General features: G+C 44.1%; 1 protein-coding gene across 3 annotated transcripts in view; it reads left to right on the forward strand.

Moving 5' to 3' along the window:
• Window positions 1-26095, forward strand: part of RASGRF2 (Ras protein specific guanine nucleotide releasing factor 2) — a 664746-nt gene that overhangs the window by 558686 nt on the left and 79965 nt on the right. Inside the window, exons 17-18 of one of the 3 annotated variants that reach the window (XM_063963919.1) lie at window positions 11295-11426; window positions 12270-12362. The exons of 1 other annotated variant lie outside the window; for it this stretch is intronic. In XM_063963919.1, coding sequence (XP_063819989.1) covers window positions 11295-11426; window positions 12270-12362 — 225 coding nt within the window. The remainder of the gene's footprint in view (window positions 1-11294; window positions 11427-12269; window positions 12363-26095) is intronic. One more of the 3 variants, XM_063963920.1, reaches the window with a different exon arrangement.

The raw sequence follows: 26095 nt of genomic DNA on the forward strand, positions 1-26095 counted from the left end.
GCGCCCACATTATTGTGTATATTTAAGTCTATTACATACATGAGAGGGAAGTCTATTACATACAATACATGAGAGGGAAGTCTATTACATACTGTACATGAGAGGGAAGTCTATTACATACATGAGAGGGAAGTCTATTACATACAATACATGAGAGGGAAGTCTATTACATACATGAGAGGGAAGTCTATTACATACATGAGAGGGAAGTCTATTACATACATGAGAGGGAAGTCTATTACATACATGAGAGGGAAGTCTATTACATACAATACATGAGAGGGAAGTCTATTACATACTGTACATGAGAGGGAAGTCTATTACATACATGAGAGGGAAGTCTATTACATACATGAGAGGGAAGTCTATTACATACATGAGAGGGAAGTGTATTACATACTGTACATGAGAGGGAAGTCTATTACATACTGTACATGAGAGGGAAGTCTATTACATACTGTACATGAGAGGGAAGTCTATTACATACATGAGAGGGAAGTCTATTACATACTGTACATGAGAGGGAAGTCTATTACATACATGAGAGGGAAGTCTATTACATACTGTACATGAGAGGGAAGTATATTACATACATGAGAGGGAAGTCTATTACATACATGAGAGGGAAGTATATTACTTACTGTACATGAGAGGGAAGTCTATTACATGCATGAGAGGGAAGTCTATTACATACAATACATGAGAGGGAAGTCTATTACATACTGTACATGAGAGGGAAGTCTATTACATACATGAGGGAAGTCTATTACATACTGTACATGAGAGGGGAAGTCTGTTACATACATGAGAGGGAAGTCTATTACATACATGAGAGGGAAGTATATTACATACATAAGAGGGAAGTCTATTACATACATGAGAGGGAAGTTTATTACATACATGAGAGGGAAGTCTGTTACATACATGAGAGGGAAGTCTATTACATACTGTATATGAGAGGGAAGTCTATTACATACTGTACATGAGAGGGAAGTCTATTACATACATGAGAGGGAAGTCTATTACATGCATGAGAGGGAAGTCTATTACATACTGTACATGAGAGGGAAAGTCTGTTACATACATGAGAGGGAAGTCTATTACATACTGTACATGAGAGGGTAGTCTATTACATACATGAGAGGGAAGTATATTACATATATAAGAGGGAAGTCTATTACATACATGAGAGGGAAGTATATTACATACATAAGAGGGAAGTCTATTACATACATGAGAGGGAAGTTTATTACATACATGAGAGGGAAGTCTGTTACATACATGAGAGGGAAGTCTATTACATACTGTATATGAGAGGGAAGTCTATTACATACTGTACATGAGAGGGAAGTCTATTACATACATGAGAGGGAAGTCTATTACATACATGAGAGGGAAGTCTATTACTTACTGTACATGAGAGAGAAGTCTATTACATACATGAGAGGGAAGTCTATTACATACAATACATGAGAGGGAAGTCTATTACATACTGTACATGAGAGGGAAGTCTATTACATACTGTACATGAGAGGGGAAACCTGTTACATACATGAGAGGGAAGTCTATTACATACATGAGAGGGAAGTATATTACATACATGAGAGGGAAGTCTATTACATACATGAGAGGGAAGTATATTACATACATGAGAGGGAAGTCTATTACATACATGAGAGGGAAGTCTATTACATACTGTACATGAGAGGGAAGTCTATTACATACTGTACATGAGAGGGAAGTCTATTACATACATGAGAGGGAAGTCTATTACATACTGTACATGAGAGGGAAGTCTATTACATACATGAGAGGGAAGTCTATTACATACTGTACATGAGAGGGAAGTCTATTACATACATGAGAGGGAAGTATATTACATACATAAGAGGGAAGTCTATTACATACATGAGAGGGAAGTTTATTACATACATGAGAGGGAAGTCTGTTACATACATGAGAGGGAAGTCTATTACATACTGTATATGAGAGGGAAGTCTATTACATACTGTACATGAGAGGGAAGTCTATTACATACATGAGAGGGAAGTCTATTACATGCATGAGAGGGAAGTCTATTACATACTGTACATGAGAGGGAAAGTCTGTTACATACATGAGAGGGAAGTCTATTACATACTGTACATGAGAGGGAAGTCTATTACATACATGAGAGGGAAGTCTATTACATACAATACATGAGAGGGAAGTCTATTACATACTGTACATGAGAGGGAAGTCTATTACATACATGAGAGGGAAGTCTATTACATACATGAGAGGGAAGTCTATTACATACATGAGAGGGAAGTGTATTACATACTGTACATGAGAGGGAAGTCTATTACATACTGTACATGAGAGGAAAGTATATTACATACATGAGAGGGAAGTCTATTACATACATGAGAGGGAAGTGTATTACATACTGTACATGAGAGGGAAGTCTATTACATACTGTACATGAGAGGGAAGTCTATTACATACTGTACATGAGAGGGAAGTCTATTACATACATGAGAGGGAAGTCTATTACATACTGTACATGAGAGGGAAGTCTATTACATACATGAGAGGGAAGTCTATTACATACTGTACATGAGAGGGAAGTATATTACATACATGAGAGGGAAGTCTATTACATACATGAGAGGGAAGTATATTACTTACTGTACATGAGAGGGAAGTCTATTACATGCATGAGAGGGAAGTCTATTACATACAATACATGAGAGGGAAGTCTATTACATACTGTACATGAGAGGGAAGTCTATTACATACATGAGGGAAGTCTATTACATACTGTACATGAGAGGGGAAGTCTGTTACATACATGAGAGGGAAGTCTATTACATACATGAGAGGGAAGTATATTACATACATAAGAGGGAAGTCTATTACATACATGAGAGGGAAGTTTATTACATACATGAGAGGGAAGTCTGTTACATACATGAGAGGGAAGTCTATTACATACTGTATATGAGAGGGAAGTCTATTACATACTGTACATGAGAGGGAAGTCTATTACATACATGAGAGGGAAGTCTATTACATGCATGAGAGGGAAGTCTATTACATACTGTACATGAGAGGGAAAGTCTGTTACATACATGAGAGGGAAGTCTATTACATACTGTACATGAGAGGGTAGTCTATTACATACATGAGAGGGAAGTATATTACATATATAAGAGGGAAGTCTATTACATACATGAGAGGGAAGTATATTACATACATAAGAGGGAAGTCTATTACATACATGAGAGGGAAGTTTATTACATACATGAGAGGGAAGTCTGTTACATACATGAGAGGGAAGTCTATTACATACTGTATATGAGAGGGAAGTCTATTACATACTGTACATGAGAGGGAAGTCTATTACATACATGAGAGGGAAGTCTATTACATACATGAGAGGGAAGTCTATTACTTACTGTACATGAGAGAGAAGTCTATTACATACATGAGAGGGAAGTCTATTACATACAATACATGAGAGGGAAGTCTATTACATACTGTACATGAGAGGGAAGTCTATTACATACTGTACATGAGAGGGGAAACCTGTTACATACATGAGAGGGAAGTCTATTACATACATGAGAGGGAAGTATATTACATACATGAGAGGGAAGTCTATTACATACATGAGAGGGAAGTATATTACATACATGAGAGGGAAGTCTATTACATACATGAGAGGGAAGTCTATTACATACTGTACATGAGAGGGAAGTCTATTACATACTGTACATGAGAGGGAAGTCTATTACATACATGAGAGGGAAGTCTATTACATACTGTGCATGAGAGGGAAGTCTATTACATACATGAGAGGGAAGTCTATTACATACTGTACATGAGAGGGAAGTCTATTACATACATGAGAGGGAAGTATATTACATACATAAGAGGGAAGTCTATTACATACATGAGAGGGAAGTTTATTACATACATGAGAGGGAAGTCTGTTACATACATGAGAGGGAAGTCTATTACATACTGTATATGAGAGGGAAGTCTATTACATACTGTACATGAGAGGGAAGTCTATTACATACATGAGAGGGAAGTCTATTACATGCATGAGAGGGAAGTCTATTACATACTGTACATGAGAGGGAAAGTCTGTTACATACATGAGAGGGAAGTCTATTACATACTGTACATGAGAGGGAAGTCTATTACATACATGAGAGGGAAGTATATTACATACATAAGAGGGAAGTCTATTACATACATGAGAGGGAAGTATATTACATACATAAGAGGGAAGTCTATTACATACATGAGAGGGAAGTTTATTACATACATGAGAGGGAAGTCTGTTACATACATGAGAGGGAAGTCTATTACATTCTGTATATGAGAGGGAAGTCTATTACATACTGTACATGAGAGGGAAGTCTATTACATACATGAGAGGGAAGTCTATTACATACATGAGAGGGAAGTCTATTACATACTGTACATGAGAGGGAAGTCTATTACATACATGAGAGGGAAGTCTATTACATACTGTACATGAGAGGGAAGTATATTACATACATGAGAGGGAAGTCTATTACATACATGAGAGGGAAGTCTATTACTTACTGTACATGAGAGAGAAGTCTATTACATACATGAGAGGGAAGTCTATTACATACAATACATGAGAGGGAAGTCTATTACATACTGTACATGAGAGGGAAGTCTATTACATACTGTACATGAGAGGGGAAACCTGTTACATACATGAGAGGGAAGTCTATTACATACATGAGAGGGAAGTATATTACATACATGAGAGGGAAGTCTATTACATACATGAGAGGGAAGTATATTACATACATGAGAGGGAAGTCTATTACATACATGAGAGGGAAGTCTATTACATACTGTACATGAGAGGGAAGTCTATTACATACTGTACATGAGAGGGAAGTCTATTACATACATGAGAGGGAAGTCTATTACATACTGTACATGAGAGGGAAGTCTGTTACATACATGAGAGGGAAGTCTATTACATACTGTACATGAGAGGGAAGTCTATTACATACATGAGAGGGAAGTCTATTACATACTGTACATGAGAGGGAAGTCTATTACATACATGAGAGGGAAGTCTATTACATACAATACATGAAAGGGAAGTCTATTACATACTGTACATGAGAGGGAAGTCTATTACATACTGTACATGAGAAGAAAGTCTATTACATACATGAGAGGGAAGTCTATTACATACTGCACATGAGAGGTGAAGTCTGTTACATACATGAGAGGGAAGTCTATTACATACATGAGAGGGAAGTCTATTACATACATGAGAGGGAAGTCTATTACATACATGAGAGGGAAGTATATTACATATATGAGAGGGAAGTATATTACATACATGAGAGGGAAGTTTATTACATACATGAGAGGGAAGTCTATTATTTACTGTACATGAGAGGGAAGTCTATTACATATATGAGAGGGAAGTCTATTACATACAATACATGAGAGGGAAGTCTATTACGTACTGTACATGAGAGGGAAGTCTATTACGTACTGTACATGAGAGGGATGTCTATTACATACATGAGAGGGAACTCTATTACATACTGTACATGAGAGGGAAGTATATTACATACATAAGAGGGAAGTCTATTACATACATGAGAGGGAAGTCTATTACATACATGAGAGGGAAGTCTATTACATACATGAGAGGGAAGTCTATTACTTACTGTACATGAGAGGGAAGTCTATTACATACATGAGAGGGAACTCTATTACATACTGTACATGAGAGGGAAGTATATTACATACATAAGAGGGAAATCTATTACATACAAGAGAGGGAAGTAAATTACATACATGAGAGGGATGTCTATTACATACATGAGATGGAAGTCTATTACATACTGTACATGAGAGGGAAGTCTATTGTATACATGAGAGGGAAGTCTATTACATACTGTACATGAGAGGGAAGTATATTACATACATGAGAGGGAAGTCTATTACATACATAAGAGGGAAGTCTATTACATACTGTATATGAGAGGGAAGTCTATTACATACAAGAGAGGGAAGTCTATTACATACTGTACATGAGAGGGAAGTCTATTACATACTGTATATGAGAGGGAAGTCTATTACATACATGAGAGGGAAGTCTATTACATACTGTACATGAGAGGGAAGTCTATTACATACATGAGAGGGAAGTCTATTACATACTGTACATGAGAGGGAAGTCTATTACATACATGAGAGGGAAGTCTATTACATACAATACATGAGAGGGAAGTCTATTACATACTGTACATGAGAGGGAAGTCTATTACATACATGAGAGGGAATTCTATTACATACTGTACATGAGAGGAAAGTCTATTACATACATGAGAGGGAAGTCTATTACATACTGTACATGAGAGGGGAAGTCTGTTACATACATGAGAGGGAAGTCTATTACATACATGAGAGGGAAGTATATTACATACATGAGAGGGAAGTATATTACATACATAAGAGGGAAGTCTATTACATACATGAGAGGGAAGTATATTACATACATGAGAGGGAAGTCTATTACATACATGAGAGGGAAGTATATTACATACATGAGAGGGAAGTATATTACATACATGAGAGGAAAGTCTATTGCATACATGAGAGGGAAGTATATTACATACATGAGAGGGAAGTATATTATATACATGAGAGGGAAGTATATTACATACATGAGAGGGAAGTCTATTACATACATGAGAGGGAAGTCTATTACATAAATGAGAGGGAAGTCTATTACATACTGTACATGAGAGGGAAGTCTATTACATACATGAGAGGGAAGTCTATTACATACATGAGAGGGAAGTCTATTACATACATGAGAGGGAAGTCTATTACATACATGAGAGGGAAGTCTATTACATACATGAGAGGGAAGTCTATTACATACATAAGAGGGAAGTCTATTACATACATGAGAGGGAAGTCTAGCTTGTAGGGTGGGGGCGTGGAGCAGTGATCAGCCTCACTGCGGTCCTCCCTCTGCAATGATTTGCAGCATTACTTTGCTAGGTGCAAAGCCACAATAGCAATTCACATCATTGTGACCCCTGCCATGCCCACTTCACTGGAGAAGTGGAGGGCTGTGGGAGGATCACACTTTCCTGGGAGCCAGAAGACCTCCCCCAAATTATTGGATTCTCCCAGAAATTCAGGAGAGTGGCCAAAAATGTATTATAATTATCCTTTCTTTATAAAGCACAACCAGGGCTCAGGACTGTGGGGCTCAGGACTGACAAAATAGGCAGCCCCCCTCCCCCCCAAAAAACCCACACATTGGTGCCCAAAATTAGGCAGGGGTGAGTAGTGTTTGTCCCTGGGGCCATGGGGTAAGGGCAAGCAGTGTATGTTGGGGGTTGGTAGGGCGGTAGTGTACAGTATGTCCCTGAGCCGGGGGTTACATGTCTAGGTAGCTGAGAAGTAGGGTGGGGAATGTATATTCCTTAAATCTATGGGGCTGGTAAAATAGTGTGTGTCCCTGGGGCCAGGAGGTGGGTGGGTTGCAGGTACTGTAGTGTGTGTCCTTGGGCTGAGGAAGTGCTGTATGTTAATGGGGCTGGGGATAGGGTGAGGAAGGTATGTCCCTGGGGCCAGAGGTAGGGTGATGATTGCCGGCTGCTGCTGCTAGTTGTAGTGACAGTGATGGTCAGTCCACTGCTGCTGCCCTGATGTAGAGGAGAGGAGCAAAGGTTTTGTAGCCACCACTGGTAGAGTATATGGTCAGCGATGCTCTCGGCTAACAGCACCCGGAAATGCCCACTAGCTGGAGCATAGGACAGCTTGTGGTTTGCGTTCCACAGTTGAACTGAAATCCCTGAAGTCCTGCAGCTGGCCCGGCACACCTATTGATTAGCCCAGGATCGGGACTCCAGTCCAGTCCCCCCCTGATGGCGGCCCTGAGTATCACATACAGTATTACACACCACTGTACAATTAGTAGTGATGGGAGACTTTAACTATCCCGAGATAAACTGGAAAATCAATTCATGTGATACTGCTAGGGGCAGTATGTTTTTGAACACGCTAAATGATAATTACTTAGTTCAATTAATCGAGGAACCAACCAGGTACAATGCAATCTTAGACCTGGTATTAACTAACAATGGGGAATTGGTATCAAATATTGAAGTAGGAGAGCCCATAGGAAACAGCGACCACAATATGGTCACATTCAATATCAGTTTTCATAAGAAGTCCTATACTGGCTCAACTAGGACTCTAAACTTTAGCAAAGCCAACGTTGACATGATGAAGGAAGCAATAAGGGACATTGAATGGGAAATTCTGTTTCAAGGAAAAAATACTACAGAGAAATGGGATGTATTAAAATCACTGCTAATTAATAATACTCGTAAATTTATTCCCACCAGCAGCAAAAAAAGGAATAAAAATCCCAAACCAATGTGGTTTAACAAAAATATAAAGGAATTAATGGACAAAAAAAGACGAGCATTTAAAAAATACAAATCTGAGGGGGATGCGGAGTCATTTCAACACTATAAGGACTTTAACAAAATATGCAAAAAAGGAATGAGTGGCTAAAGTAGATACTGAAAGACTAGTAGCAAAGGAAAGCAAAGCGAACCCCAAATTTTTTTTTAAGTACATCAACAGTAAGAGACTAAAGAAGGAGAGTATAGGCCATTTAAAGGACAAGAGGGCAGTTTTAATCAAAAATGATAATGACATAGCAAACAAACTAAACAAGTTTTTTTCAACAATATTTACCAGAGAGGACCAAATGCTGGGTCTAACACAAAATCTCAACAAAGATAATGTCCCATTGCTAAATGCTTATTTGTGCGAGGAGGTAGTCTGTGACCGATTAAAAAAGTTAAAGATTAATACGTCACCTGGTCCCGATGGAATACACCCGAGAGTTCTTATGGAGCTGCACGCTGAACTAGCAAGACCTCTATTTTTGATCTTCATGGATTCGGTTAAATCGGGTATGGTTCCCAAGTACTGGCGTATAACGGAGGTAGTGCCGATATTTAAAAAGGGGAGCAAAGCTGAACCAGGTAATTATAGACCAGTTAGTCTTACATCTATAGTGGGGAAAGTATTGGAAGGTATTCTAAGGGACAGTATTCAAAAGTTCCTTGAAGCAAATAAGGTCATTAGAAGGAACCAACATGGATTTGTGAAGGACAGATCATGTCAGACCAACTTACTTGGCTTTTATGAAACAGTAAGTGCGAACCTGGATCAGGGTAAGGAGTTGGATATAATCTTTTTAGACTTTGCCAAAGCTTTCGAAACTTTACCACACATGCGTCTTATCTATAAGCTACGAGAAATAGGGCTAGGGAGCACAATATGCACTTGGGTCAGTAATTGGTTAGATAATAGGGAGCAGCGCGTTGTGGTCAATGGATCATTTTCAAATTGGACTAAAGTACTAAGTGGTGTGCCACAAGGGTCTGTACTTGGACCACTTTTGTTCAACATTTTCATCAACGACCTAACAGTAGGTCTAGAGAACATGGTGTCAATTTTTGCAGACGATACCAAATTGTGTAAGGTTATAAATACGGAGGGGGATGCTGAGTCTCTTCAGAACGACTTAACTAAACTGGAAGCATGGGCAGCAAAATGGAGAATGAGATTCAACACAGACAAGTGTACGGTAATGCACTGTGGGGGCAAGACCAAAAATGACACCTACATACTAAATGGGGTAATATTAGGGGATTCTGTACTGGAAAAAGACTTAGGGGTTCACATAGATAACAAATTAAGCAGCAGTACCTAAGTAGGAGTGCAGCAAAGAAGGCTAATAAGATATTAGCATGCATAAAACGGGGAATTGATGCAAGGGACGAGAGCATTATACTCCCATTATATAAATCACTAGTGAGGCCACATCTTGAATACTGTGTGCAATTTTGGGCACCATATTACAAAAAGGATATCCTGGAGCTAGAAAAGGTTCAGAGGCGGGCGACCAAACTAATCAAGGGCATGGAGACGCTGGAATACGAGGAAAGGCTTTCAAGGCTAGGCATGTTTACATTGGAAAAGAGGAGACTAGGAGGGAACATGATCAACATCTACAAATATATAAGGGGTCAATACACAGAGCTTGGGAGGGACCTGTTTTCTATAAGATCAGCACAGAGAACACGTGGTCACTCGCTTAGGTTAGAGGAGAAGAGTTTCCGCACATTGAGGCGAAAAGGTTTTTTCACAGTAAGGACAATACGTGTTTGGAATTCCCTGCCTGAGAGAGTAGTAATGGCGGACTCAGTCAACACCTTTAAGAATGGGTTAGATAAATTCCTATTGAATAAAGATATTCAGGGTTATGGTGCGTAGGCACGCATAATAGTTAATTTAACTAGTCCTAACATAAAAATAACTAGTCCTATAATACGACTGCATAGGAGACCACAAATAGGTTGAACTCGATGGACAATTGTCTTTTTTCAACCTTAGTTACTATGTTATTATGTTACTATGTTAGGTGATCATTGTGTTATAGTTGGGATGATGAGAGACTGTTAGTGTTGGGGACATAACATTTATTTTAAACCAGACACCATAGAAATGTCAGGAAAGTCCTTCACCATTTTTGAGACTGTACCTATTATCTACATATACTGTAGGACCTAATAGGGTACAGCTGCCTTTTCAGTTGAATGTACTGTATATAAATATAAAAGTCTTGAAATCTAGTATATACTGTAGATTGGTGCGTTATTATTATCAAATGACAAAAGGCCAAATGATTGTGCTGAGACGGGCATGGGCATCTAGAGAGTGTGGTTAGCTTGCGTCTCCACACCCATAATGCACTGAGCTTACACGTGACCACCCCAGGCTAAGCAGCTTCTATAAACTGAATGGGCTACAAGGTGGTGATGTGCTCATCTCACAGCCGCAAGGCGTGCTCATGTGAAGTGTCACCAGTTTGACTCACCGTTTTACATTACACAAAAGAGCTCAGTCTAACCCTAAATCAGGTTCCAGACTGCAAGTACATTTGCAGCTCTCAGGCAACACATCCTTGTGCTCTGGTTATACATAGGTAACACGTGTGTGGAAGTATGCGAGTATTTGTCTTCACATTTCTGTGATTATTTGTTGCTTTCCGTGTTCTCTGTGGCTACTTTTATTTTACATTGTTGCTTTATATCAGTAACAGCAGAATTACAGTATCATAAATTAGTTTATTGTTAAATGACACGTGTGTATTCATGTTAGGGTGCTGCTATGTTTGGTGTTTTTATTAGATTCAACAGCAGCAAGCAACCCTCAGTTTACAGAAGAAAGAAGAAACCTGTGGGACTGTGGGGAAATAGTGCTGTTCTCTGGTACAAAATACACTTTATGCAATTGCCAGGTTCTACAGCTGGAACAGCGGAGTACGTTTTAAGGCAATCCCATTTTATTTATTTACTTACCTTTGCTCTTCTGTAGGTGTCTTTTCGTACATGTTATTGATAAAGACACTGGGGCTGATGCAGGGCTGATGCAGAGCTGAGCGTACGCCCGCTTGCGGAGCATATCTGGTGTAAATTTGCGCTGCGCATGCTCATAAAATGGGCATGTGGAAGCGCGGGATGTGCACGGTAGTATGTAGCACAAAGTGGCGGAACTGGGACGTGATGGAGCGATCAAACGTGAGCAGAGTTCAGTGACAGCATGTACGTGCACATGCGGGTTCTGCAGACCTAGATGTAAGTGAAAGTATACATTTTGTAGACATATTACTTGCCTCTAGTGTAATGCAGGTACAAGTGCACACTAATGCGCTAACTAGGCGCATATAATACAGGGGCGGGCGCATCTCAAGATACGTAAAGCTCTGCATATGCACTCATTCCGAAACAGTGTCTTCTGAGCTACTTACGCCCGGTATACTCAGCATCAGCCCCACAATTTTCTGGCTAAATTGTGGTATAAAAGACAGTGTAATATGGAAATACACTAGGTTCCCCATCACACCTGATACATGCTATTATACGTGTTATCGTCAGGATATATAATAGCAGATTCCAATCAATACGCATTCAGAAGCATGTAAGTGTCTAAGAGGTAGGTACTGATTAAAGCTCTTACTGCCTTCCGACCATTGATGTTGAGTCTGAAATACAAGCAGGCTACAAATATAAATGTGAAATGTTGACTGCTCCCCATGTGGAAGATCAGTTGTGTTTCTGAGCTGCTCTGAGTCCGGCACCTGACCATGAGTTTTATTGTTACAGTGCAGACTGCTGACAACGCGCGCTGCTGTTCCGTCTCTCCCGCCTCAGCGTTTGCCATCGCTACAGCCGCAGCTGGACATGGGAGCCCCCCAGGTGAGAGTGGCGAAATGCATGGAAAGTATGAGGAACGTCGTAATGAATAGTGCATTGGCATAAGGAGGTAGCATGTGAATACTGCACATCAGATCAGTCCATGTAGGACATGTGTTTATTCTGTATCATGTACTGTCACTGCAGTGTATCCCTAGTCCAGAGTTGTTGTGCTGTTACATTTATACAGTGTGTGTGTGTGTGTGTGTGTGTGTGTGTGTGTGTGTGTGTGTGTGTGTAGTACAGTATGTAACCCTACCCTCCAACTGTACCTTTTTGGCAGGCACAGTACCTTTTTTTTATGGTCTGTACTGATTTTTGGCTCTCCAAACTTCCATTGAAAGTATCGGAAAAGCCCTTTACCCGTGGCCACGCCCCCTTTCCTAATTTGTACTGATTGTTATGTTTAAAATGTTGGAGGGTATGTGTAACGATATGACACAGACTCCCCGTATATTCCTCCAAGGCCAGATGCTCAGCAAGCAATGCAAATTTGTTATATTGCAAAGTAGCATTTTACCAGCGAGCAAATGAGATGACATGCATCATGTGCTGGGTCATAATTCCCACTTATACTGATGCTCAGAGGCTCACAGACACCTTACACAAATTCTAGCAGGTTTGCATGTAATTGGTTCTGGATTTTGAATAACGGTGATTTGCATGAAAGTCCTAGCAACCACTTATCTTGTTTCATGAGTTGTACATATTATTGTTCTTACAATCTAATTGTGTTTGTTTGTTTGTTTGTTTGTTTGTTTGTTTGTTTATTTATCATAGTGGTATCTTTGCACTATTCACGGCAGATGTTGCTCGTTTGCCATGATAAGCATACCCACTTACATGCACGGGCACTGCATCGCAATCGCGATTTGGCTGCTCATGCAACCTGTTTGCGGGTGTGATCAAAGTGGACACATCTCTGTATATCTATATTATAAAATGGCCCCTGTTGTGTTTTATATGGGGAAATAGAATGCAACAGATACAGAATAGGAGGAAAAATAGTTCAGAATAGCCTGTTTTTATGTTTAATTATTTTTAATGATTAACTATTTAATTGTGTAACAGTGTAAGAAATGTGTGTGTATTTGAGTGAGGCAAGGATGTGCTGCTGTCAGTGGGGCAGGGATGTTCTGCTGTCAGTGAGACGGGTGTGCTGTTGTCAGTGAGACGGGTGTGCTGCTGTCAGTGAGACGGGTGTGCTGCTGTCAGTGGGGCAGGGATGAGCTGCTGTCAGTGAAACGGGTGTGCTGCTGTCAGTGAGACGGGTGTGCTGCTGTCAGTGAGGAGGGTGTGCTGCTGTCAGTGAGGCAGGGATGTGCTTTTGGCAATGAGGTAGTGATGTGCTGCTGTCAATGGGGCAGTGATGTGCTGCTGTCAGTGAGGCAGGGCTGTGCTGCTGTCAGTGAGGCAAGGATGTGCTGCTGTCAGTGAGGCAGGGATGTGCTGCTGTCAGTCAGGCAGGGATGTGCTGCTGTCAGTCAGGCAGGGACATGCTGCTGTCAGTGAGGCAGGGATGTGCTGCTGTCAGTGAGGCAGGGATGTGCTGCTGTCAGTGAGGCGGGGATGTGCTGCTGTCAGTGAAGCAATGCTGCTGGCAGTGAGGAAGAGATGTGGTACTGTCAGTGAGGAAGAGATGTGGTGCAGTCAGTGAGGCAGGGATGTGCTGCTGTCAGTGAGGCAGGGATGTGCTGCTGTCAGTGAGGCAAGGATGTGCTGCTGTCAGTGAAGCAGGGATGTGCTGCTGTCAGTGAGGCAGGAATGTGCTGCTATCAGTGAGGCAGGGACATGCTGCTGTCAGTGAGACGGGTGTGCTGCTGTCAGTGAGGCAGGGATGTGCATTTGGCAATGAGGTAGTGATGTGCTGCTGTCAGTGAGGCGGGGATGTGCTGCTGTCAGTGAGGCGGGGATGTGCTGCTGTCAGTGAGGCAGGGACGTGCTGCTGTCAGTGAGATGGGTGTGCTGCTGTCAGTGAGGAAGAGATGTGCTTTTGGCAGTGAGGTAGTGATGTGCTGCTGTCAGTGAGACGGGTATGTGCTGCTGTCAGTGAGGCAGTGATGCTGTCAGTGAGGCAGTGAGGAAGAGATGTGCTACTGTCAGTGAGGAAGAGATGTGCTACTGTCAGTGAGGAAGAGATGTGCTGCTGTCAGTGAGGAAGAGATGTGCTGCTGTCAGTGAAGAGGATATGTGCTGCTGTCAGTGAGGAAGAGATGTGGTACTATCAGTGAGGAAGAGATGTGCTGCTGTCAGTGAGGCAGGGATGTGCTGCTGTCAGTGAGGCAGGGATTTGCTGCTGTCAGTGAGGCGGGGATGTGCTGCTGTCAGTAAGGAAGAGATGTGCTGCTGTCAGTGAGGAAGAGATGTGCTGCTGTCAGTGAGGCAGAGATGTGCTGCTGTCAGTAAGGCAGGGATGTGCTGCTGTCAGTGAGACGGGTCTGCTGCTGTCAGTGAGGCAGGGATGTGCTGCTGTCAGTCAGGCAGGTATGTGCTGCTGTCAGTCAGACAGGGATGTGCTGCTGTCAGTCAGGCAGGGATGTGCTGCTGTCAGGCAGGGATGTGCTGCTGTCAGGCAGGGATGTGCTGCTGTCAGTGAGGCAGGGATGTGCTGCTGTCAGTGAGGCGGGGATGTGCTGCTGTCAGTGAGGCGGGGATGTGCTGCTGTCAGTGAGGCAGGAATGTGCCGCTGTCAGTGAGGCAGTGATGTGCTGCTGTCAGTGAAGAGGATATGTGCTGCTGTCAGTGAGGAAGAGATGTGGTACTGTCAGTGTGGAAGAGATGTGGTGCTGTCAGTGAGGCAGGGATGTGCTGCTGTCAGTGAGGCAGGACTGTGCTGCTGTCAGTGAGGCGGGGAAGTGCTGCTATCAGTGAGGCAGGGACGTGCTGCTGTCAGTGAGACGGGTGTGCTGCTGTCAGTGAGGCAGGGATGTGCTTTTGGCAATGAGGTAGTGATGTGCTGCTGTCAGTAAGGCGGGGATGTGCTGCTGGCAGTGAGGCGGGGATGTGCTGCTGTCAGTGAGGCAGGGATGTGCTGCTGTCAGTGAGGCAGGGATGTGCTGCTGTCAGTCAGGCAGGTATGTGCTGCTGTCAGTCAGACAGGGATGTGCTGCTGTCAGTCAGGCAGGGATGTGCTGCTATCAGTGAGGCAGGGATGTGCTGCTATCAGTGAGGCAGGGATGTACTGCTGTCAGTGAGACGGGTGTGCTGCTGTCAGTGAGGCAGGGATGTGCTTTAGGCAATGAGGTAGTGATGTGCTGCTGTCAGTGAGGTGGGGATGTGCTGCTGTCAGTGAGGCGGGGATGTGCTGCTGTCAGTGAGGCAGAAACGTGCTGCTGTCAGTGAGACGGGTGTGCTGCTGTCAGTGAGGAAGAGATGTGCTTTTGGCAGTGAGGTAGTGATGTGCTGCTGTCAGTGAGGCGGGTATGTGCTGCTGTCAGTGAGGCAGTGAGGAAAAGATGTGCTACTGTCAGTGAGGAAGAGATGTGCTGCTGTCAGTGAGGAAGAGATGTGCTGCTGTCAGTGAAGAGGATATGTGCTGCTGTCAGTGAGGAAGAGATGTGCTGCTGTCAGTGAGGCAGGGATGTGCTGCTGTCAATGAGGCAGGGATGTGCTGCTGTCAGTGAGGAAGAGATGTGCTGCTGTCAGTGAGGCAGAGATGTGCTGCTGTCTGTGAGGCAGGGATGTGCTGCTGTCAGTGAGGCAGGCTGTGTTTGAAAAATGTTAGTTAGGAGATAGTTGGTTCGTATTTTTTTTCTCTCCACTGTGGGGGGTATTCAATTAGTGACGTTTTTTCGACCAGTCGATAAAACTGCACTTTTCGCCCGTTTTTTGACCAATTCAATGCCTGTGCCGTTTCCTTGATTGGTCAAAAAATCCAGCATTGGCGAAAACCACATGTATCGGCCAAAACACGTGTTTTTTGCGAATTTGCGGTCGTTTTCGCCTTTTTTGGCAGAATTTTCACCCATGCCGATTCGACAAAAAAAATGAAAGCGAAATGGTGAAAATGGGTTCCAAAACGTGCAAAAACATCCACAATTGAATACCCTGTGTCGAATTAGTGGTCGAAAAAATGGTCCTTAATTGAATACTCCCCTGTATCTCTCTCCAAGGCTTAGTAAATAGACCCCACAGACACTCCTTAGTTGGAAAAGGTATTCAAAGCGAAAAAGCTTCCATTGTCTCCCAGTATTTCAGTAAACTTACATCAGTGAAATAAAGTGAGTTGTTTGGAAACAAGCTTTTTGGGTTGCATACTTCTAAAACTAACCAGTTCTTTGATCTGGTATTTGGCAGACACTTTGGTGGTCATTCCAAGTTGTTCGCTCGCTGCTATTTTTAGCAGAATTGCTAATAGGCTAAAATCCGGCAGTTCTGCGCGTGCGTATGCATAGCAGGGTGCATGCGCTAAGCAATTTTACACAAAACTATGCTATTTTACTCACGGGCGAACAAAGTTTTTCAGTCGCTCTGATGATCGGAGAAAGATTGACAGGAAGTGGGTGTTTCTGGGTGGTAACTGAGCGTTTTCCGGGAGTGTGCTAAAAAACGCAGGTGTGCCAGCAGAAAATGCAAGAGTGGCTGGAGAAACGGGGGAGTGGCTGGGCGGGAACTAAACGGACTGAGGTGATCACAATCTAGGAGTAGGTCTGGAGCTACTCAGAAACTGCAAGGAAATACTTAATAGCAGAATTGCTAATCTTTCGTTAGCAATTCTGCTATGCTAAGATACACTCCCAGAGGGCGGCGGCTTTGTGTTTGCATTTCTGCTAAAAGTAGCTAGCGAGCGAACAACTCGGAATGACCACCTTTGTTGTAAGGAGCCCTGCAAACTTTTGTATAGAACCATGCTGCTCTGAATAAAAACAACTATGTATAGATGGGTGGCGTGATGAGCCAAAAAGAAGGCAGTCACCACATTCAAATATACCAAATGTAAAAGAGGTTTGGTTTGCACAATACATTTAAAGGTGCTATAATGCTGTGACTGAAAGTACTACACACAATCCAAAATGCAGATGCAGGAACACGTCAGTCTGCATCTGTCACTCTCATTGGCAGAACTGTACTGTACTATGGCCCTCATTCCGAGTTGATCGGTCGCAAGGCGAATTTAGCAGAGTTACACACGCTAAGCCGCCGCCTACTGGGAGTGAATATTAGCTTCTTAAAATTGCGACCGATGTATTCGCAATATTGCGATTACTAACTACTTAGCAGTTTCAGAGTAGCTCCAGACTTACTCTGCCTGTGCGATCAGTTCAGTGCTTGTCGTTCCTGGTTGACGTCACAAACACACCCAGCGTTCGCCCAGGCACTCCCACCGTTTCTCCGGCCACTCCTGCGTTTTTTCCGGAAACGGTAGCGTTTTCAGCCACACGCCCCTGAAACGCCGTGTTTCCGCCCAGTAACACCCATTTCCTGTCAATCACATTACGTTCGCCGGAGCGATGAAAAAGCCGTGAGTAAAATTACTTTCTACATAGTAAAGTTACTTGGCGCAGTCGCAGTGCGAACTTTGCGCATGCGTACTAAGCGGATTTTCACTGCGATGCGATGAAAAATACCGAGCGAACAACTCGGAATGAGGGCCTATGTTCTTCGATCATAGTCTGGTACAGTTCTGCCAATGAGAGTGACAGAAGCAGGCTACAAAGGGTACTGAGGGTGACAGAAAAGATTGTTGGGTCTGACCTACCCTCTGTTCAAGAATTGTACCTGTCCAGAGCTAAGAAGCGTGGTGGGAAGATTGCAGGGGATCAGTTACATCCTGGCCACGACTTGCTGAAATTGTTACCATCAGGAAGGCGATATAGGGCGCTACCTGCAAAGTCAGCTAGAAGCTTAAAAACATATCAGTATGGAGTTTGTATGTTCTCCCCACATTCTCTTGGGTTTCCTCCCGCGCTCCAAAAATACTGGTAAGTTTAATTGTCTGCTGACAAAAAAATAACTGCAGTGTATATGTGTTACCATATATTGCCATGTGGCAGTGATTACAGATTGTGAGCTCCACTGGGGCAGCAACTGATGTGATTAAATATTCTGTGTAAAGAGCTGTATAATGCATTATATAAATAGCTGACCTCTCTGTCCTACCTCTGTAAGATCCCTTCTGTTTCCCTGATAAATACAATGGTCCCAATCTTGCCTCCTAATTTTTCATGGCAGTATACTCCATCACTGTAGTCTCCAGTATCACCTTGCGCCAAAGCCAGACGGGCAACCAACCACGGATGAGCATATCTCACTCTATGGAAAAGGTATAATTAGAAAATAGCGTTTGACAGAAGAGGTTCATCTACTGCAAACTACATAGAGCGATCCTTTAAAAAAAAAAAAAAAAAACCTTGCACATGTCCTTGTTTTTATAGTGTGTTTTTTGTTTGTTTTTGTGTGACTTTTATTTCCATACTTGTAACCTTTCCATTTTAAGATTATACAATTCAGTCTCCTTAAATTTATGTATAAACTGTCAGTAGATGTCTTTCCAGATGTGTGCTTACATACAATGCAAATTCCTGCATTGTTCCTGTGACAGCTGATTTGTAAGAGAATGTAAATGTGTGTGATAATCATGCAAAGCAGTACGAGGGACTTGCCATGCAGTGCCGCGACGTATCTAAGGTCAATGCTTATCTGTGGCGGAATGCTAACACCTCTGGCAGTGACTGATAAGATGCACAGTGATTGCATTGTATGGTTTATATTGTGCGTCAAAGATTTCATACAAAAGCAGGAAAGGCAGGCTAAAATCCCACAAATCAGGATGATTTTATGGGCTATATCAGTATATAAATGATAAAAAGGATTTATACAATTATTTTAAATGGTTCCGGTTAATATGTAGCTGTAACACAACAGTCTTTTCCCAGTTATAGAAGCTGTATGAAGCCAGTCTCAGCTGCACACATTGGTCCTCATTCAGATTCTGAAGGATCTGCGGCATATGCCGCAAAGTACCGATGTTCCATACTTTGTGCACGCTCTGGATCTATACTGTGCATGTGTGGGTCTGCTGTCAGTGAATGACAGGGCCTGATTCAGAGGCAGACGCAGCACCAATGTTTATGCAGCTGAGCAATTATTTGCTACTGCACAGCCACAAAATGTCTTGAAAACCCAGACGGCACATGCTTTTCCCTGACTGCACAAAGCATCTGATGTAATGTACTGGATCAATGGCGTTATGATTGGTGAGGCAAAACCATGGTTGGAGTTGAGAAGAAGACACTGACCCTGCCACACAATGATGCTGTCACGATCTGGGTATCTGGACGCCATTACTTGCCTTTTAGATGTCTCCTGAGGCTGGCTCGGCGTTCCAGGGCCGGATCTCGTCTGTGTTCCTGATGTCCACACTCCCTCCTGTCACTCTGGGATGCTGTCACAGTGGAGCCATGTCTGATCTCTGAAAGGCGTCTCTCACCCTCCGCGGCCTCCGCCGCCGTTCCTGTGTTCCAGTATACAGTGTGGCGTCTCATGCCTGCGCGGCCTCCGCTGACTTCCATGTGTTCCAGTGTGCAGTTGTCAGTCTGGTGTTTCCTGTCCTCCGTGGCCTGCGCCGCCATTGCTGCTGAGTCTCCACATGTTTTCCAAACTGTCTTTCCCTCCAATTGTTAATATGGGCGCAGCCATGTTGGTTTCAATCACATGTCTCAAACTCCACCAATCCGCTGCGCTGTTGAATCTGCATAATTGTTCAGCCAATGCCTGCCTTGCTGCAGGTATAAGTATCCTGTGCCTGAACCAGGAAATGGTCAGTGCTTTGGTTGTCAAACCTAGTTCCAGTCTCTCCCTGTGGTTGTTTCTCCAGGTTTCCAGCTCCTGATTCCAGCCTCCACCAAGAGACCCGCACCTGCTTTCCATCCTGCGGTGCAGCCTGACTCTACAGTCCTCCGTGATTGTTCCAGTTTCCAGCTACCAACCCAACTGCTTCCAGCGGTCAGCTTTCAGCAGTATCCAGTCTCCTTAAAGTGCCGGTGTTGTTCCAGCGGATTCCTACTTACCAGCAGTATCCTCAAACCATCGGTACCCTCCTTTCATCTCTTCATATTTCCACGCTCTCTAGCATTATCCTACTACCTGGCTGATTCCATTCAGCATCCACTCCGTGTTCTATCACCTGGCTGATTCCATTCAGCATCCACTCCGTGTTTCAACACCTGGCTGATTCCATTCAGCATCCACTCCGTGTTTCATCACCTGGCTGATTCCATTCAGCATCCACTCCGTGTTTCATCACCTGGCTGATTCCATTCAGCATCCACTCCGTGTTTCAACACCTGGCTGATTCCATTCAGCATCCACTCCGTGTTTCATCACCTGGCTGATTCCATTCAGCATCCACTCCGTGTTTCTACCAACTGGCTGGTTCCATCCAGTATCTACAGCAGTCTGTTCAACTTACAGTATTACCAGCGTCACCTGTTACATCTGCTGGCAAGTTTCTCGGGTACCTTCACTACTACAGACAGGCCTGGTAAGGATATTCCATCAATGGGACTTTAACATCTGTACCTCAACCCACCGGTGTTCTGTGGCTCCGCCCATGGCTATAGTGATCCAGGAACTGTATCATTTATCACTGTACATTCTCACTTTTATTTACTGCTGTATTAATACGGAGTTTTGTTAATAAATCTTTCATTGACTTTTAAACCTGGTTGTCATGGTCACACCTTCGGGTAATCCTTCTACACTTACATGTCCAGGGGTCTGATTAAACCTCCCAAGTTTAATTTCATCTCAGCCCCTACAACTGAGGCTTCCTCATGTCAGCCTAAACCCTCAGTTGTGACAGTAAGCACTGACCATATGAATCCAGCCGGAGACCAGGATCAAGCGGCCGGGCCGATGCAAGAACTGGCAGCCAGACTCGAACATCAGGAGGCTGCTCAAGGCCACATCATCCGCTGTCTCCAGGATCTCTCTACTCGGCTGGATGGGATCCAGACGACCCTCCGTGGACCTGGCACATCCGGTGCGTCCTCTACAGTGACACCAGCTGTAACCCCACCCACCTTACCCATTTCTGCTCCACGTCTTCATCTTCCGACGCCAGCAAAATTTGATGGATCTCCAAGATTCTGCAGGGGATTTCTCAATCAGTGTGAAATCCATTTTGAGCTACAACCTGGCAATTTCCTCAGTGATCGTACTAAGATTGCCTATATTATTTCCCCTCTCAGTGGCTCAGCCCTTGACTGGGCATCACCTTTATGGGAGAAGTCCGACACCCTGCTGTCTTCCTATACTGACTTTGTAACAACATTCAGGCACATCTTCGACGAGCCAGGCCGGGTAACTTCAGCTTCATCTGAGATTCTCCGTTTACGCCAGGGAACACGTACTGTGGGACAGTATCTTATACAGTTCAAGATCCTGGCATCCGAACTGGCATGGAACGACGAGGCCCTGTATGCTGCATTCTGGCATGGCTTATCAGAACGCATCAAGGATGAATTAGCTACCAGAGACTTACCTTCTAAGTTGGATGAGCTTATCTCACTATGCACAAAGGTTGATCTACGGTTTAGAGAAAGAGCGTCTGAGCGAGGAAGATCATCTACTCCAAAGTCTTCTGCTCCTCCTCCTCGTCAGCCGTCTCCATCCAAACATGAGCCCATGCAAATTGGTCGTTCCCGTCTATCTCCTGCTGAGCGCTGAAGACGTCTTTCCGAGTCTCTCTGTCTCTACTGTGCAGCTCCGTCTCACGCAATCAATGCCTGTCCCAAACATCCGGGAAACTTCAAATCCTAGCTCGCCAAGGAGAGGGCCAGCTAGGAGTAATGATCTCCTCTCCATCTCCTCATGATTGTAATCTCCCTGTCTCGCTTCAAATTGCTCAACGTTATAGGAACGTTATTGCCCTCCTAGATTCCGGAGCAGCTGGGAATTTCATAACTGAAGCATATGTTAAACGGTGGTCCCTACCCACCGAGAGACTTTCCTCGTCCATTTCCTTGACTGCCGTGGATGGCAGTAAGATTTTTGACGCAGTTATTTCTCTAAGGACTCTACCAGTTCGTCTGTGAGTAGGAGTTCTTCATTCAGAATTTATTTCTTTTCTAGTGATTCCAAGAGCCACACATCCAGTGGTTTTGGGCCTTCCATGGCTTTGTCTCCATAATCCATCGATTGACTGGACGACTACGCAAATACTAGCATGGGGTCCCTCCTGTGCTGAGACCTGTTTGTCCAAAGTGCTTCCTGTTTGTTCTTCTCCTCTAGGTTGTCTGATGTTCTACCTCCTCCATATCAAGACTACACGGACGTGTTCAGTAAGGCTTCTGCTGATATCCTTCCTCCTCATAGGGAATGGGACTGTCCAATTGATCTCATCCCAGGGAAGGTTCCACTTCGAGGCCGAACTTATCCGTTGTCCTTACCAGAGACACATTCCATGGAGGAGTACATCAAAGAGAACCTGGCGAAGGGCTTTATTCGACCTTCTTCTTCTCCAGCTGGCGCAGGTTTTTTTTCCGTTAAGAAGAAGGACGGTGGCCTGCGGCCATGCATCGACTACAGAGGTCTGAACGACATTACTGTCAAGAACCGATATCCTTTACCCTTGATTACAGAGCTCTTCGATAGAGTTAGCGGAGCAACCATCTTTACAAAGTTGGATTTGAGGGGTGCCTACAATCTCATCCGGATCCGAGAGGGTGACGAGTGGAAGACCACCTTTAACACCCGTGATGGACATTATGAGTACCTCGTCATGCCCTTCGGATTGAGCAACGCTCCAGCTGTCTTCCAGCATTTCGTGAATGAGATCTTCAGAGACATCTTATACCGCCATGTCGTGGTTTATCTGGATGATATCCTTATATTTGCCAATAATCTAGAGGAACATCGTTTCTGGGAAAAGGAAGTTCTGTCCCGTCTCCGTGTCAATCATCTCTATTGCAAATTAGAGAAATGTGTTTTTGAAGTCAAATCCATTCCGTTTCTAGGTTACATTGTGTCCGGTTCCGGACTAGAGATGGATCCTGAGAAACTACAAGCAATTCGGAATTGGCCGATACCCTTAACCCTCAAAGGGGTCCAGAGGTTTTTAGGATTCGCCAATTACTACAGAAAATTTATACGAGACTTTTCCACCATTGTGGCGCCTATCACTGCGTTTACCAAGAAGGGTGCTAATCCGTCCAAGTGGTCTGAAGAAGCTACGCAAGCTTTTCATCTGTTAAAGCAACGGTTCATCTCTGCACCGGTTCTGAAACAGCCCGACATCGACTCTCCTTTCATCCTTGAGGTGGATGCCTCTTCTGTTGGAGTAGGAGCGGTGTTATCCCAGAGGGCTAAAGATGGTCATCTACATCCTTGCAGTTTCTTTTCCCGGAAGTTCTCCCCAGCTGAGCGCAACTATGCCATTGGCGATCAGGAGTTGCTAGCCATCAAGCTCGCTCTAGAGAAGTGGAGATATCTGTTGGAGGGAGCTTCTCATTCAATCACTATACTTACCGACCACAAGAATCTTTTATATCTGAATGGCGCACAATGTCTTAATCCTCGTCAGGCCAGATGGGCACTTTTCTTTTCCAGGTTCGACTTTAAGCTCCAGTTCTGTCCAGGCTCTCGGAATCGCAAGGCCGATGCCCTTTCCCGCTCTTGGGAGCAAGAAAATGAGTCGGAGTCTTCGGACAAGCATCCTATTATTAATCCGTTGGCATTCTCCACTTTAGGGATGGACTCTACGCCCCCACCAGGGAAAAGTTTTGTGAAGCCGGTATTAAGGAAGAAGCTCATGCATTGGGTCCATGCTTCCCGTTTTGCCGGACATACAGGCATTCAGAAAACCCTTGAGTTTATCTCTAGGTCTTATTGGTGGCCAACTGTGAAGAAGGACGTCATGGAGTTTATTGCATCTTGCCCAAAGTGTGCCCAACACAAAGTATCCCGCCAGTCGCCTGCTGGGCAATTGGTTCCATTATCTGTTCCCCGTCGACCATGGACCCATTTGTCGATGGACTTTGTTACAGACCTACCTACGTGCAACAAGTTTAACACCATCTGGGTGGTAGTTGACCGGTTCACCAAGATGGCACATTTCATTCCTCTCACCGGTCTTCCGTCAGCTTCCAAGTTGGCTCAAGTGTTTATTCAAGAGATCTTCCGACTCCACGGTCTTCCTGAAGAGATCATCTCTGATCGAGGAGTACAATTTGTAGCCAAATTTTGGCGAAGTTTGTGTCAAGCCCTCCAAGTCAAATTAAAGTTTTCCACAGCTTACCATCCTCAGACCAATGGTCAAACTGAGAGGGTGAATCAGGACTTGGAGGCCTTCCTCCGCATCTATGTGTCTTCCTCCCAAGATGACTGGGTTCAACTACTTCCCTGGGCCGAGTTCAGCCATAACAACCAATATCATTCCTCATCTTCTTCAACACCATTCTTCATCAACTATGGATTCCACCCTAAAGTTCCAGAGTTCCAGCCGCTTCCAGCAACTTCTGTACCAGCAGTGGATGTCACTTTGGACCAGTTTTCAAATAACTGGAAAAATGAAAGATCGGCTCTGCTCAAGGCATCGTTTAGATACAAGAAGTTTGTGGATAAGAAGCGTAGGGCAGTTCCTGCTCTCAAGGTGGGTGATCATGTGTGGTTGTCTACAAAGAATTTGAGGTTAAGAGTTCCCAGCATGAAATTTGCACCTCGTTACATCGGTCCTGTTCAAGTTGAACAAGTCGTCAATCCTGTTGCTTACAGACTCCAGTTACCCCCCTTCTTGAAAATACCTAGAACATTCCATGTTTCCCTTCTGAAACCGCTGATTCTGAATCGGTTTCATTCTGCACTACCTCCGGCTCCTAAAGTCCAGACTCAACGAGGAGTTGAGTATGAAGTTGCCAAGATTCTGGATTCACGTTTCCGCTACGGTCAGTTGCAATATCTTATTGACTGGAAGGGCTATGGTCCTGAAGAACGCTCTTGGACCAATGCTTCAGATGTCCATGCTCCTGCCTTGGTCCGGAATTTCCACTCCAAGTTTCCTCAGAAGCCTAAGAAGTGTCCTGGGGCCACTCCTAAAGGGGGAGGGGGGGGGTGCTGTCACGATCCGGGTATCTGGACGCCATTACTTGCCTTTTAGATGTCTCCTGAGGCTGGCTCGGCTTTCCAGGGCCAGATCTCGTCTGTGTTCCTGATGTCCACGCTCCCTCCTGTCACTCTGGGACGCTGTCACAGTGGAGCCATGTCTGATCTCTGAAAGGCGTCTCTCACCCTCCGCGGCCTCCGCCGCCGTTCCTGTGTTCCAGTATACAGTGTGGCGTCTCATGCCTGCCGCGGCCTCCGCTGACTTCCATGTGTTCCAGTGTGCAGTTGTCAGTCTGGTGTTTCCTGTCCTCCGTGGCCTGCGCCGCCATTGCTGCTGAGTCTCCACATGTTTTCCAAACTGTCTTTCCCTCCAATTGCTAACATGGGCGCAGCCATGTTGGTTTCAATCACATGTCTCAAACTCCACCAATCCGCTGCGCTGTTGAATCTGCATAATTGTTCAGCCAATGCCTGCCTTGCTGCAGGTATAAGTATCCTGTGCCTGAACCAGGAAATGGTCAGTGCTTTGGTTGTCAAACCTAGTTCCAGTCTCTCTCTCCTGTGGTTGTTTCTCCAGGTTTCCAGCTCCTGATTCCAGCCTCCACCAAGAGACCCGCACCTGCTTTCCATCCTGCGGTGCAGCCTGACTCTACAGTCCTCCGTGATTGTTCCAGTTTCCAGCTACCAACCCAACT

Source organism: Pseudophryne corroboree, chromosome 1 (genome assembly GCF_028390025.1).
Source record: "Pseudophryne corroboree isolate aPseCor3 chromosome 1, aPseCor3.hap2, whole genome shotgun sequence".
Taxonomy (NCBI): Eukaryota; Metazoa; Chordata; class Amphibia; order Anura; family Myobatrachidae; genus Pseudophryne; species Pseudophryne corroboree.